This window comes from Equus quagga, chromosome 14 (genome assembly GCF_021613505.1).
Source record: "Equus quagga isolate Etosha38 chromosome 14, UCLA_HA_Equagga_1.0, whole genome shotgun sequence".
Lineage (NCBI taxonomy): Eukaryota > Metazoa > Chordata > Mammalia > Perissodactyla > Equidae > Equus > Equus quagga.
In genome coordinates, this window is record NC_060280.1 from 93,326,305 (window position 1) to 93,340,564 (window position 14,260).

Here is a 14,260-nt window from a genome sequence, read left to right on the forward strand (position 1 = left end):
CAAGAGCGTTCCACTGCCAGGCCGGATGGAAAAGAATACTGGGTTTCCCAGGACGCTTGGGGACCGTCAGAGGCTTTTCCCAGCTTGAATTTACACACACCACCATGCTGCAGCCAGCAACCAGGCCGTGGATGACAAGCGACCGGCCGTGTGATTCGAGCCACCGCTGACCTAACAGTTTCGTGAGACCGCAGTGGCATTCCACTGTGAAAACGCTGAGGGCTTGCTGCAGGCCGACACCCTTCGGGTAGGCAGAGAAATACTCCATTGTGTTTTTAATGCCTGTTACAGACATCAAAGTTTTTTTTTCTACAGAAAAATGTAAAATATAATCACAGTTGTTCTAGCTCTGTTGTGGCATCTCCTCATCTTTAAGAGAATCAGCATTTCAACACTGATGCCTCCAAACATTGGCAGTGGCCCAGGCCCTCCTGCCCTCCTTGCGTCTCCTCCCCCAGCGGGGCTGCCCCCCCAGACCAGGAACAGCACAGGGACCACCTTTCCAGCCCCTGCACAGGAGAAAAGGAGGAAGGACCGAGGCCGAGAAGTCACCCGGTTTATTCTTGAGCTCAGACAGGCCCCAGCCTGCCTCCCCCTCATCCAAACAGCCCCCCCCTTATTCATCCAGAGAAAACGGGGCCATTGTCACCACACTGAGGGGTCACTGTCAGGCGCCAGGCAGGCAGGCGGCGCCAGCCTGAGGGCTGGGGATGGACGTCGACCTTTCCGGGCTGACGGGGGCCCTGCCCCTCGGCAGTTCCTGCTATGACAATTCCCTGAGTAAGGAGGCCTGGAAGCGGCTGCCGTGGTACCAGGCTGGGCACTTGGGCTGGGCAGAGAAAGGCACAGGCTTCCCTGGTTTGATAAAAAGCAAGGCACCCTGAGCATCTCGGGCTGGGAAGGGCAGTGTAGAAATGAGAGTTAAAAAATAGATTCTCCAGGGGCACGCCCCGTGGCGGAGTGGTTAAGTTTGGTGCACTCCACTTCGGCAGCACAGGTTCACGGGTTTGGATCCTGGGCACAGACCTACACCACTCATCAGCCATGCTGTGGTGGCGACCCACATATAAAGTGGAGGAAGATTGGCACAGATGTTAGCTCAGGGCTAATCTTCCTCAGCAAAAAAAAAAAAAAAAGGATACATTCTCTAGAGAGTTTCAAAAGGAGCCAGCTTCTTGGTACAAAAGCTGGACTGATGTGTGGAGGGGGCCCTCATCAGATGTGCTGGAGACCCCTGGCTCCCTTCAGGGCCCACAGACCCATCCTGTTCCTACTGGAGTTCAGGGTGTGCCAGGCACTGGTGACAGAACAAAAACCTCATGAAGCTCATACCCTGCTGGTAAAACGTTCCATAAGGAAAACTGAATGGGCTAACAGCGAGGGAGCAGGAAGAGGAATTACTACAGATAAGGGGGTCAGGGAAGGCCTCTCTGAGGAGGTGACATTTGAGCAAAGACCTGAGTGACAAGGAACCAGTCATGTGACATCGGGAGGAAAGAGCATTCTAGGCAGAGGAAACAGCCAGTGCAAAGGCCCTGAGGCAGGATGCTATCAGAAAAGACTAAGGAATGCCTGAGTTTCCCTGGGCAGCACAGCCAGGCCACCAGCATCTCAGCATGTCTGACCCACGCACTCTTCCTTCTGCGTTAAAGGTGGAAGGAAGGACAGAGTTAAGAAAAAAATATCTCTAGGATTAAAAATTTGTCTTCAGACAACCAGTGCAAAATGGCACAAAGCTCGAGGCTCCCAATTCTGGTCTGGGATGAAGAGTAAGAAAAAGCTTTAGCCCTAGGATGGGGGATGCTAACAGAAGAACAAGAATCAGGGTGGCGGGGGGGCGGGGCAGGCAAAAATGGGAGAAAAACTCAAATCATGTGGAACTTGATACCATCTGCCTCCACTAGAGAAAGAGAGGTCTCAAACTCACATGCTTCAGGGGCCAGACATCTGGCCCTAAGAGAGAAGAGGGGGCCAACTGAAACTCAGACTCTGGCTAAAGAGGATACCCTGGGCTCAGATCCAGGCAGGCATGGCCAAGTCTGAAGCCAGAAATCCAGATTTTTGCGTTAGCGCCGCCAGTGTTTCAACAACGGTGATTGACTCAAAGTTTTGGGTTTAAAAAAAAAAAACGGTCTGGGCTAACATCTGCATTTGGCCTGCAGGCCGCCCGTTTGAAACCTGTAACTTCTTAGCAGGTTCTGGTGCCTGGACAGGATCAGGGCTCTGCCACGGGATCCCCTCTGGGATACCCGTGATCCCCGAGGACACCCACAGCGATGGGAAAAGGCCCCCTTGGGGCCCTGCGTCTCCATTCTGGAATCTGTGCCCCAGGGCTCACACTGTTGTCCCAAACACTGCAGGCTGCAGGGGATCCCCGTCGCCCTCCTCCCCAGTGCTGTTGGCAACGGGTGGACTGGACCCGCCAGGGAGCAGGTGGCCGGGGTCACTGGCTGGCAGGGGCCCCAGGCGCTCGGCCTCAGCCAGGGCGGCCAGCAGCGCAGCCAGGGGTGGCCGGCGGCGACAGATGTCCTGCAGCAGCCTGGCCCGGGGGTGCAGCTGCCCGATGAGCTCGTCCCTCTGGCGCACGGCAGCCTGCAGGCTGTGGACGGTGGCCTCGGAGGTCAGCAGCTGCTCTCGGAGCGTGGCGATCTCCCTGGCAGGAAGGCAAGACAGGGCGGGGTGGGGGGTTATAGGACTGGGGAACCAGAGGGTCTTCTCTCTGCTCCCGGCCTCCCGAGGCTCCCCACCACCATCAGGACGAAAACCATGCTCCTCACCACTGCCTCCAGGCACCCCTTGTTCGTGTCGCCCCGAAATTCCTCTGTTCAATCCCTACCCCGCAATGTGATGGTGTTTGAGGCGAGGCCGTGGGAGGTACGTAAAGTTAGATGAGGTCCTGAAGGTGGGGCCCCCGTGGGATTAGCGCCCTCATAAAAACAGGCACCAGAGAGCTCGCTCGCGCTCTCTGCCGTGTGAGGACCCAGCGAGAAGGCGGCCACCGGCGAGCCTCCCCAGGAACCGAATCTGCCGGCACCTTGATCTTGGGCTTCCAGCCTCCAGACTGTGAGAAATAACCGTGTGTTGTGGAAGCCGGCCGCCTGTGGCGTCTGTAACGGCAGCCTGAGCAGAGCACACCCCTCGCCACGCCCCCTTGCTCGGCCTGCAGTTCCCTTTTCCCCCACATCTTTTCCTATTTCTTGTCCAGCCTAGATGGCTCCTCCTCCAGGAAGCCTTCCCCTGGGTCCCCGAGAGCCCTGTGTGCCCCTCCACTGCAACCCCATCAGCCCAGCGATGTGTCTGCTGAAGGGCAGGGCGGGGAGGTCTGACTGTGCCCTAGTCCCCAGCACCGTGTCTCGCTCATAGCACGTGCTCAGCAAAGATGAATGAACCACTCCAACCAGCTCCAACCTTTTCCCACCTGGGCCCCAGCACCTCCCTCCTCCCTGGGCCCTCATCTCATCCCTTTCAATGCTCAGCTGCTAGACCGACTCTTCAAAACCCCTGATACGAGCCCATCCTCCGCTCCTCAAGAACCTGCCATGGCTCCCAATACCTACACCAGGAGGTCGGTGGGCCCTAACCACTCAGTACCAGCCAATTTTGCCTTGTGGGAAAATGAGCCCTGTTTTAAGTTCGAAATCCACACTTGTAGGACATCTCTCAACTTTACCTACTGATGACTAAGTCAAGAGTTTGGGTGGTTATTTTTCAATCCCACCAGTAGTCGAGCCTCCACGTGGATGCACACGGTTTCCCCTGCCGGTCCTCCCTTTACAATGTCCACTCCGCCTCCGCCCACCTCCTCCTGGAAGTCCACCGGGCCCGCCCCGGGCCTCACCTGTCCTTGGCGCGGCCCAGTTCGTCTAGGGCGGCGCGCAGCTGCTGGTCGTGGCGAGCCAAGCGCTCGGCCTGGGCGCGCACCGTGCGCTCCGCTGCGTCCAGCCGCGCCTCCAGCTCGGCCGCGCGCCGGTGCACGGCCGCCAGGTGTGCGTTCGCCTCGCGGATCTGCAGGGGCGGCGGCGCAGACATGGCCCCGGCCCCGGTTCAGCCGGCCACGCCCCCGGGACGCCCGGAACCGGCCCCGGCCCCGCCCCCTGGAGGACCACGCCCCCAGAGGCCCACGATTGGCCCTGGCTCCGGCTAGGCCCCGCCCCCAGGGCTGAGTCACGCCCTCCTCAAACCCAAACACCCTCGCTTGTTCCGGCACCTCGAAACTCCGCCCCTGAGCCCGGTCTAGCTCCAAGATTGGCCAAGGTCTTGACAGACCACGCCCCCACGTTGGCCCCGTCCTCCGGCGGCGCTCCCAGTTCTGGCTCTGGCAACGGGATTGGCCACTCCTTCGACACAGGCCCCGCCCTACTCAGAAGCTAACACGAGGATTGGTCCGGATCCCGAGGTCCTACAAGCCTGACCACGCCCCCAGAACCCCTTGCGCTTTTCTCAGATTCACATGATTGGCCACGACCGCGCCCCTTAGGGCTCCTATTGGTCAACTTCCCTTCAGGTTATGCCTCGGTTCTGGCCACGCCCCCAAGCCTAGCGCATACTACCTCCGGCCCAGGGCTTGGACAAGCCACAAAGTGGGCACAGGCTAGATCCTGCTAAGAGCCTAGCGCTAGGATTGATCACTTTCCCGTCAAGCCCCGCCCCTGATTCTGGCCACGCCCCCAAATAGTCGCACGCGGTTGACTCCGTAGTGGGGAGGGGCCACAGGGCGTGACCACGCCCCATACAGATCCTGGCGCTGGGAGTGGCCACAGCCCCTCCATGCCCCGCCCCATAATTACACTTCCCTCCTATCAAGTGTAGTCCCGCCCCTAGATTAGGCCCCACCTCCGGGAGTCAAATCATTGCTAACCTAGGTCTTTCTGAGCTGGAATTAGCAAGATCTGGCTTCACTGATCTCGGTCGGCCTCAGTTTCCCCCTCCAGAAGTCGGCCCGGGCTGCACGCGCTCTTTCTTTGCTCCTCTCCTGCCTCCGGCGCGTGCGCGCGACCCGTGTCTATGTCCGCGGCGCTCAATAAAGTTGCGCGCTTGTTGCCGGCCCGTCCGCCCGGGAGGCTGCGCGCGCAGCCCAGGAAGTCTCGCGAGAGCGAGCGGCGGCTGCCCTTGGGCGCGGGGAGCCGGCGGGGTGTACAGTGTGCGGCCGGGGGTGCGCGACCATGGCGCGGTCGCTTCTTCACCAGTACTGGGACCTCCCCGAAGGCACCGAGTGCCACCGCAAGGCCTACGCCAGCACCAGTGTCGGTGGTGCCGCTGGTGAGCGCCCCCGGAGTCGGAGGGCGCAGGAGGTCACGGGGTCACTGCGGGCTGTGCGAGGGCGTCCTGGGGGGCTGGGGATGTCGCAGGGTGGCCTCGGGTTGTCGTCGGGGTGTCTGGGGCGGCCCTGGGGAACTCCTGTGTGAGATAGACGTTGTGGGGGGTCTGGCAGGGCGGGAGGGCTCTGAGGTCGTGGTGCGTGTGACAGGCTGGTCACTGAGGTCATCAGAAGCGGGTGCTGGCATTGGGGGCTTATTGTTGAAGCCATCGCCAGGCTCAGTGGGAGTCGTGGAGTGGCGCAGGGTTGTTATCGGGGTCACAGGAGCTGCAGGGTCAGGAGACTTTCCAACTGGGTGACTTTGAGATGATTTGAGGGGATCCTGGGGTTCTTATTGGGGTGTCTGAGGCGGGTACAGAAGTTTGAGAAGGTTCTGGAGTGGGATGAGGTCTTTTTCGGGTCCAGGAGAGGTGGGTTCTCAGGGACGTCTGAAGCTTTTATTGGAGCCAGCGTATGAGAGGACCCACAGCCTGGACATTCCCCGGGGACCCCAGAGTCCCCCCCCCCCCCCCCCTCCTGTCGTTCCCTGCCTCCCTGAGCAGTAGACATGGTGGCTTTGGCCCCCTCTCTACCTCCAGCTTCTGGAACAGGGCCTGGCAGAAGTTGCATCTCCCTTGGGAGGCATTTGCATCCGTGTAGACCGAATAATCGCTGATTTTCCGCATGGTATCGACCGTTACCATCCCCGTTTCTCACAAGTGGAAACTGAAAAGTCGAGAGGTGTATTCACGGCCCCGGGGGCTTTTGGAGGCGGGCTGCAAATCCAGGTGGGGTGATCTGCTCCAGGGGGTGGCCGGGGCAGGGCGTGTTCCCAAGGGGGGTCCTTATGGAGGGTCCTCAGGAGAAAGGGCCGGAGAGGGAGTCCCAGGGGATGGGTTATGTGGAGTCTGCTTGAATGTCGAATTGTTGGGACCGGCCGGGTGTGTGATGGGGTCTCCAGGGGGGTCCTTGAGAGCCCAGGAGGGATGCGCACTGTGGGTTTGGGTCTACGTAGGGGGGAGTCATTCTGGCAGATTCCTGTGGGGAGGTGCTGACGTGGGGGAATGCGTGACAGAACATTCGGGAGGGTCATGGTTGCGTCTTAGGGGGGATTAAAGTAGGAGAGGGGATGTGGGGCCTTCAGGAAGAAGTGGGTAGTTTAGATTTGAAACTGGAAAGACATGAACATTGGTGTTTGTGAGCGGGAGTGTGTGTGCGTGTGTGCTCACAAATGCACACACCACAGGGGTGGACTGAAATCTCGGAGGCTGTGGGGAGCCCGAGCATGTCCCAGGGTGGGGTCCCGCCGAGTGGGAGCCTCTGGGGGACTTGCTGGAGGGCCTTTGAGGGGGTGTGGGTAGGAGCTTTCGATGGAGGTGCCATGTTGGGGTGTCCCCTGGATTTGGGGGTCATGACTGGCTTCCGCGAGCCATGCAGGGCGCCCAGGGCTCTTCGAGGGTGTCACTGTGAGGGTGTGTCGCCCTTTGCCTCCCCGCGTTTTCTCACCGGCCAGCTCCACTCAACACACAGGACTTGGCTGAAATGTGCTCCTGGACGCTCCCTCCTGCCGCCTCCTTCATGCCCTGCCTCCCCTCGGCCCCCACCCGAGAGCTCCTTTCACATCTGCCTTCCCTGAGGTGGCGAGCCCCCGGGGGACAGGGAGCGGGCCTCCCAGAAGAACCCGCACCTTGTGGGCACACAGTAACTGGCTGTGAATGAATGAATGGGTGAGGGAGAATGAAGGAAGGAAAGCACACAGTAACTGTTTAAGGGGAATGGGGCGCATGGTAACATTGTGAAGGAACGAGTGAATGAAGGTGCTGGTAACTGGATGAATGAATGAGTGACTGAATGGACTCGGTACCCGGATGAGTGAGTGGCTGAGTGATGAATGGATATACTAACCGGATGAGTGGATGGATGGATGGATACACAGTAACCGAGTGGATGAATGAATGAAGGAAGGCCTGACTGGTAACCAATGAGTGAGTGGATGAATGAGTGAATGAACGAATGGAGGGTACACAGTCGCTGCTGCCTGTGATGATGAATGGACGTATAGACGAATGCACGCTGTGTCTGGAGGTCCTTGCTGGAGGCCCAGAGGGCCACAGCGGGGGAGGGGTTAGGGAGGGGGCCTCTTGAGGGGGCGATGGGCTGTGGAAGCTCCGAGTCAGCAGAGATCCTCGCGTGCCGGGGGGTCGCAGCATCTGAGCAGTTGGGGCGGCTCCTGGAGGGGCGGGCTGTGACAGGTCACCGTCTGGGATGATTGCTGGGGAAGACTTGGGGGCAGGGCGGTCTTTGACCCTGGGACGATCAGCGGGCCCCCAGGTCATCCGCTGTCAGCCCCAGGACTTCTGAGGGACGTAGGATGCTGGGGACACTCACTGTGTCCAGAGTGATCCATGAGCTGGGGCCCCTCGGCCAGGACTGCTGGCATGTGGGGGTGGGGTCCATGAGGTTCCCCGTAGGACTCACTCTGTGACCGGCTTTGGGACCATCACTGAATCTTGTCAGTGGTTCCCCTTTTAGGGGCTCATAAGACCCTCATTCCTGATCCAGCCCCAGAGGTCATTACACCAGGTCCCGGGTGGGGCTAGGAGCCCCTTCTAATTAGGTCTCTTGGGGGGGGACACGTGTGAGAGAATGACTGAGGATGGGGGTTGCTGGGCCGAGGAGGCAGTGCGGGCTCGGGGGCCCCTGGAACGGACTCCGGCCCCACTGCCCCTTCCCAGCCTCCTGTCTCTTGAGGTCGCACAGGCCCCTAGGATTCACCGTGGGATTGGGAGAAAGATCTGGGGCATCCGCCAGGCCTCGCACGTGGGAGCCTTCTTTATAAGCACTCTTTCCCCCTCATCCCTGGGCCTCGGTGTCCCCAGCTGTGCAGTGGGGTAGCAGTCTTGGCTCTCCCCGGGGCTGCTCTGGAAATCAACCCCACTGTCCGGCGTGAGCTGAATGCGAGCCGAGGCCGGGGGTGGGGGCACTGCTTAGCCTGGGAGGGCCCGTGGGGGCCTCCACAGCCAGCCGGCTGGGTCTGCAGAAGCGGGAGGCCTGGGGACGCACAGTGAGGGCTGGCCCGTGGCCGTGGGTCAGACCCACCTGGCTCCCAGGCTGCGCTGCTGGGTGACATCGGACAAGTCGCCCTGCCTGTGTGGGGCCCTCTCCCTTCCCGTGAAGCGACGATGTGAGGGGACTGAGCCCCTGGGCCCTGAGGAGGGTGAGTGGGTGGTGTCCTTGCCGCCTGGCAGACGGCAGTTCAGTCTTGTCTGGGCTGAGCCGACCCCGGGAGGTCCCACCAGCAGCTGGGCCGCTCGGGGGCCTGTAGGTGAGGCAGGGCGTGCCGTCTGCCTGAGTGGGGTCAGCTGGGGGACGAGGAGCCCCGGGCTGGGCTGCTGTGGTGACAGGAGCAGCCAGGTGGGTCTTGGTCTGTCCGTCCACTGCAGAGGGTCTGCTGGGGGAGGAGGCCCCAGGACAGAAGCTTGGTCCTCGCCGCCCGCCGGCACTCAGCCCCAGGCCTGGCCCCCTTCCGGGCCCCTCGTGCGTAAGAGCCAGCGGCGGGGCAGGGCGGCCACTCAGCCAGCGGGGGTGAGGGGCCCGAGCTGCCGGGGGGAGGGACCCAGGGCTGGGGAGCAGGGGTCGTTGGCAGCCCCTGGGGCCTAGCTTCTGCCCAGGAGGATTAGGGGCCCCGGGCCCCACGGAGATGGAGCCCCTATGGGCCTGGGGAGGGGCCGGGTGCCAGGGCCTGGGGGCGCCGCCGCGTCGTCTGTGCAGCCTTCTGGGCACGGGGTGGCGCATGCAGCCGCCGAGGGGGACGCTGTGGGGACAGGGAGAGGGCTCCTCGGAGGCGGAGGGCGCGGGTCTGATGTCCCCTGTCCCGCAGGCCTGATCGTCTCCGCCTACAGCATCGCGCTCAAGCCGCCGGCCTCCTTCCTGGAGGGAGTGGCGAGGACGGGCCGGTACACATTTACCGCAGGTGAGCGAGCCGGGGCGTCTTGGCCTCTCCTTCAGGGGCCCCCCCAGCGCTCGCCGGGCCACCCCGCGCCTCCAGGCCCCTCCCTGAGCACCGGTCCCTTCCCATCCACCCCACAGCCGCCATCGGCGCCATATTTGGCCTCACCACCTGCGTCAGCGCCCAGGTCCGCGGGAAGCCGGACGACCCCCTGAACTACCTCATCGGAGGCTGCGCCGGGGGCCTGACACTGGGAGCGCGCGGTGAGTGAGCCCCCCTCCCTCTCTGTTCCATCCAGGACCGTGGCCCGGCGGGGCGGGGGTGCGAACGCCCACCCCAACGGAGGATGGTGGGTCCCGTGAAAGCCCCGAGTGCTTCTGAGCCCTGGCCACCAGCCAGTTCGGTAATGCTGTCTACTGCTGCTGCCTAAGCACCTACTGTGCCCACCTCACCAAGCCCACCGGCCCCCGGCCGAGGCTCCCCGTGGCACTCAGCACCACCCCCATGCCCTGCCTGACCTTCCCCATCCCCTCCCTGCCCCCCCTCCTCCCTGGCACCCTCTGCTCCAGCCACAGGCTTCCTCGCTGTTCCTCCCACATGCCAAGTGTGGTCCTGCCCCAGGACCTTTGCACAGACTGTTCACGGTGCCTGAACACCCTTCCCCTCAATGTCAGCTCAGCTCCCTCTCTCACTTCCCGGACCTCCTCATGTGCGATCCAGGGCCCCCGCCACCCTCACTCCGTATGCCCCTCCTCTGTCTGCCGTGCCTTGTCAGAGAACACAGGTCCCTGCCTGTCCTCGCCACTGGCCCGCCAGCAGGGAGAGGGCGGCGCTGGTCCTTGCACTGCCGGCCCTCTCCGTGTGCCCGGAGCCCTGGCTGACCGCACACACACCCTGCAGGGGAGCTGCCTTGCCCGTTGCCACTTTACAGATGCAGGACGGAGGCTCGGAGCTGCCTGAGGTGGCCTGAGGTCACCGGGAGCCGGCAGAGGATGCCTCCCGGGTGGGAGGCAGGGCCGGGCCCCAGGCCAGTCTGGCACGGTGGGGCTGCCTGGAACAGGGAGCAAACTGGGCCCTTCCCGCCTCCCACAGCCTCAGGGCCGGCGGGAGGAGAGACGAGGCCACACGCAGATAAACCGCCCTGGCCCAGCAGTGGGAGTGCCTGGTGGAAGGTTCCAGCGGGCCGGGGAGGGAGGGCGCCACGGAGGGAGGCCCATGTCTCCCTGGCCTTCGCCTAGAGACTTGGGGCAAGGTGTGGGTGTGCCACGCACCCCTGGGCTTGCGATGGGGGGCGAGCCTCAGGCACGGCAGGCAGACCCCTCCTCAGCGGCCATGCTCCAGCCAGCGGGGCGTTCTGTGCCCCCAGCTCCGGGACCACGGGGCAGGTACGGGGCCTGGTGCCAGCGGCCAGGGCGCAGGCCGAGGCTCACTGAGCATCGTCCACCCGCAGCTCAGGTGGCCCTCCCTCGTGGCCCCCACCCAGGCCCCGCAGCCCGGACCGCTGCCTCCCTCTCTGCCTCAGTTTCCACACACATCTTCAAAGTCAGAGGGGCGTGGCACTTCATCCTCAAGGAGGGGCGTCCTCTCGGGGTCACAGCCGGGGTCATAGCCCAGCTCCTGAGCCCTGACACCGCCCTCCCCCCTCGCAGCTCACAGCTACGGGATCGGAGTCGCCGCCTGCGCCTACATGGGCCTCACGGCCGCCCTGGTCAAAATGGGCCAGCTGGAGGGCTGGGAGGTGTTCGCGGAGCCCAAGGTGTGAGCCCCCGGCCGGGCCCTCACAGCCCCGACTGCGTCTAAAAATAAATGCTGTGCGTACCCGTGTGTGCGAGCCCCCTTCCTTCCCGCCCTGCTCTTCACCGGGAAGCCCGTCCCCAGGGCTGGGCGACCAGACACGGCGTGCTGGGAGGGAGCGAGGAACGGGGCAGGAGATAAGGCCTCGGGGTTTGTTCCCGCCGGGCCACGGCGCCAGCTGGGCCTCAGCAAGGGACAGGGTGTGGAGGACGGGAGCCCGCGGTGGCCTGCCAGCTCGTGGGAGCTGGGCCCGTGGCCCACAGCCCCCCTGCAGGTCGCGGCCATCCCCTCCCAGGCCTCCCCCCAGAACCGCCAGCATGTGGAAAACACGCTCAGGGCCCACGCACGGCCCGGCTCCAAATTCCTGGGCGTTGGAGCGGGGAGCCCCAGCCGGCCCGGCCCAGGAGCCTCGTCCTCATCCCACAGGTGGGTGACTGGCCACTGGGCGCCTGTGGGCAGGGGCCAAGCCAGACGAGGGACCCTGGTGGTGACAAGCAGGGAGAGTCGCTGTCTCGCCCTCCGCCGCCTGTCAGGCCCCGTGATTTAGGTGGCCCTGGAATGCTGGCGCGGCCGCCCCCGGCTCCGCAGAGCTGGCTCGGCGCTTCCTGGCAGCCGGCAAGGAGGGCCCGGCCTGCTCCAACACGCCGCCACGGGCCATAAATTAGGGCTCTCCTGCCCACCCTGGGGAGCGGGTGCGCTCGGCGGGGATGGGGCCTGGCGGGCAGGGGCTGGCCGCTGCAGGTGGCCCGGGGGCTGCTGGAGCGGGGCTCAGCCCCCATGCGCCCTTCTCGGCCGGATCCAGCCCGACCCTTCCCCTTTCTCCTGCCGAGCGGACCCTGGGACGGGACCTGGCTGCAAGGCGGCCTTGGAGCCCTGCCTCCCCTCTGTCCGCCCAGGTAATAACTCAGCCGGCTCTGGGCGGCCGCGGGGACACGTGCGCTGGGCTTTCTGTGCCCTGCACAGCCCTTCCGCGCTCTCCCGGTCCCTGCCCCGTGACCCCCGAGTGGGCACAGCTGGGGTCACGTCCAAGGTGGGGCCTCCGCCTGAGGGCCAGGAGGGGAGGGGCTCCGGGCCCCCAGCCCTGCCCTCAAGCCCCCACACTCGGCTTTCCTGGCTCCCAGCCCTGCCTTCTGCCGCCGGCCGAGTGGGGCTGACAGGGTCCCTCCATCAGAGATGCTCCCGCAAGGGGGAAACCGACTCCACCCCGGGGCGCGCCCCCCCCCCCCCTTCCCCCCCCCTCGGGGACCAGGTCCCTCTCCCGCTCCAGCCTGGCCAGTCCCTCCCCTGTGGCTGGCAGGGGGCAGAGCCCGCCACGCTCACCCCTGCCCCCAGGTCCCAGCCTCAGAGCCAGAGTCCCTGCCTGCCCCCCATGCAGGCTGCAGCCCTCCCGCCCGTTGGCCTTCCATCCATCCTGCCCGCGGCAGCCCAGCCAGGGGGACAGATTCTAGAAGGTCACCCGGCCCCGTCGCTGTGCATGGGGCCCGTGCTCCTCACCGCGGACGCTGAGCGCTGGAGCCGGGAGGGACCTGTTGAAGGGCCTGCAGCTGTCACTGCTCCCAGAGCGCGGCCACCCCCCCCCCCCCCGCGCACCTTCCTCGGTGCCCTGGCTCTCCGAGAAGCCCAAACCGAGGGCCAGAAGGTCCGGCCCGTGGTGGGGAGGCGGGGGACAGGTCACAGCCAGCCAGCCCCTTCCTACCGCCCAGCCTCGGTTTCCCCTCAAGCTGGCTCAGACCAGGGCTGTGCTCGACGCCCCGCCAGCCCTCTCCGGGCTGGCCGCCAGGGTTGGAGCGGGCCTGCCAGGCCCCCGCCGGTGGCCCAGGCCCCCCACCGTGGGGCAGGGGGAGCAGCTGCCCGCCGGGCTCCAGGGAGCCCCAAAACCCAGGCCTCCTTGCCCATAAATGTTTACTAGGCTATGAGTGGCTGACATCATCCCCGGTCCCCTGCAGGCCCCGTGGGGACAGCCTCCAGCCAGAGCGTTCAGTCCCCCCCAGCCACCAGGAGCCTCCACCCCCTGCCCCGCAGCCCCCACCCACACGGGGCAGTGGAGGACCTTGCCCTGAATTGACGAAGCCGTTCCCAGCCCGAGCCATGTGGACCAGGACAGGGAGGAACTCAGAGAGGGAGCCGGGCCTCCCTGTGGGTCGGGAGGGCTTCCTGGAGGAGGCAAGGCTGGGCCGGGCAGCCCGAGGCCGAAGAGGTCTTTCCAGATGCGCACAAGGGGCAGGCCCCGGCAGAGGCCACAGCGAGATCAAGGCCTGGCATGGGAGAGGGCACGGCGGGCGAGCGACAGGAGCCACATCCCAGGGCCGTGGGCACACGCTCCCCCAGGCCCGGCCCTGCAGACACTCTGCCCACCGGCCTCACCGCGGGAGGCGGAAGGGAGCCACGAGCCTCGCCCCCGCCGGGAGGGCTCGTTTATCCTCACAGCCGCTAAGCAAGCTGTGCACATTCGTCCTGGTGACAGAGGAGGAAACTGAGGCCAGCGGGAGATGGGAGGGCACGGCTCACTCACGGGGGGAGGGCGGGCCCCCGGCACTCGTTCTGTTATGATCCGCTGTCGTCGGGGAAGAACGTGTCATTGTCCCTGGAGGACTTGCCGAGCGCCGAGGGCACTGGAACAGAAGCCACCGCGGACAAGGGGGTGCTCCTGGCCAGGGGACGTCAAAGTGAAATTCTACCGCTCAGAGTCGCGGAGGGGGTGGGCCGGGGGTCCGTGGTGACCCTGGGGGGACACACGAGGCCGTGGAGAAGGGCCCGCGGGGCTCGTGTTTGCTGGGCCCCTCTGCCCTGTCGCCCCTCTGGAGCCCTCCTGCCTTCAGGGTCCATCCCAGATGCACCCACTTCTCACACCCCCCTGTGGCTTCAACGGGTCCAGCCCCAGCATCGCCCCCTGGACCAGCACACTCACCTCCATTCTGGTCCCCGCCTCCTGTGCTCTCCCCCCGCAGCCTGTGCTCCCCGAAGCCACCGCCAGAGGGTGCCTGGGAGCCCCTGAGTCAGTCCCGCCCTCCTCCGCCTGCAGCCCTCCAGGCTCCCCCTCCCGTCCCAGGAGAAGCTGAGTCCTCCCCATGGCCCCCCAGGCCCCACACGTCCTGCCCTGTCCCCTCCCTGCCTTCCCTCCTCCCTTTTTCCCCCTCCTCCCTCTGTTCCAGCCACACACCAGGCCTGGGCCTGCCCCAGGGCCTTTGCACGGGCTGTGCCCTCTGCCTGAAACGCTCTTC

At 64.6% G+C, this 14,260-nt stretch overlaps 2 protein-coding genes across 2 annotated transcripts; one reads left to right on the forward strand and one right to left on the reverse strand.

Moving 5' to 3' along the window:
- Nucleotides 1-386: 386 nt before the first annotated feature.
- VMAC (vimentin type intermediate filament associated coiled-coil protein) lies at nucleotides 387-4,029 on the reverse strand. Its single transcript, XM_046684999.1, has 2 exons — nucleotides 3,839-4,029; nucleotides 387-2,653 (listed from the first exon to the last, which is right to left on the reverse strand). Exons 1-2 carry the CDS (start codon nucleotides 4,027-4,029, stop codon nucleotides 2,335-2,337), a joined length of 510 nt encoding a protein of 169 aa, XP_046540955.1. The 3' UTR covers nucleotides 387-2,334.
- Nucleotides 4,030-5,082: 1,053 nt separating this feature from the next.
- NDUFA11 (NADH:ubiquinone oxidoreductase subunit A11) lies at nucleotides 5,083-11,069 on the forward strand. The gene is made up of 4 exons (XM_046684821.1): nucleotides 5,083-5,259; nucleotides 9,177-9,269; nucleotides 9,386-9,508; nucleotides 10,895-11,069. The coding sequence occupies exons 1-4, from the start codon at nucleotides 5,163-5,165 to the stop codon at nucleotides 11,005-11,007; spliced, it is 426 nt and encodes a 141-aa protein (XP_046540777.1). The 5' UTR covers nucleotides 5,083-5,162; the 3' UTR covers nucleotides 11,008-11,069.
- The last annotated feature ends 3,191 nt before the right edge of the window (nucleotides 11,070-14,260 follow it).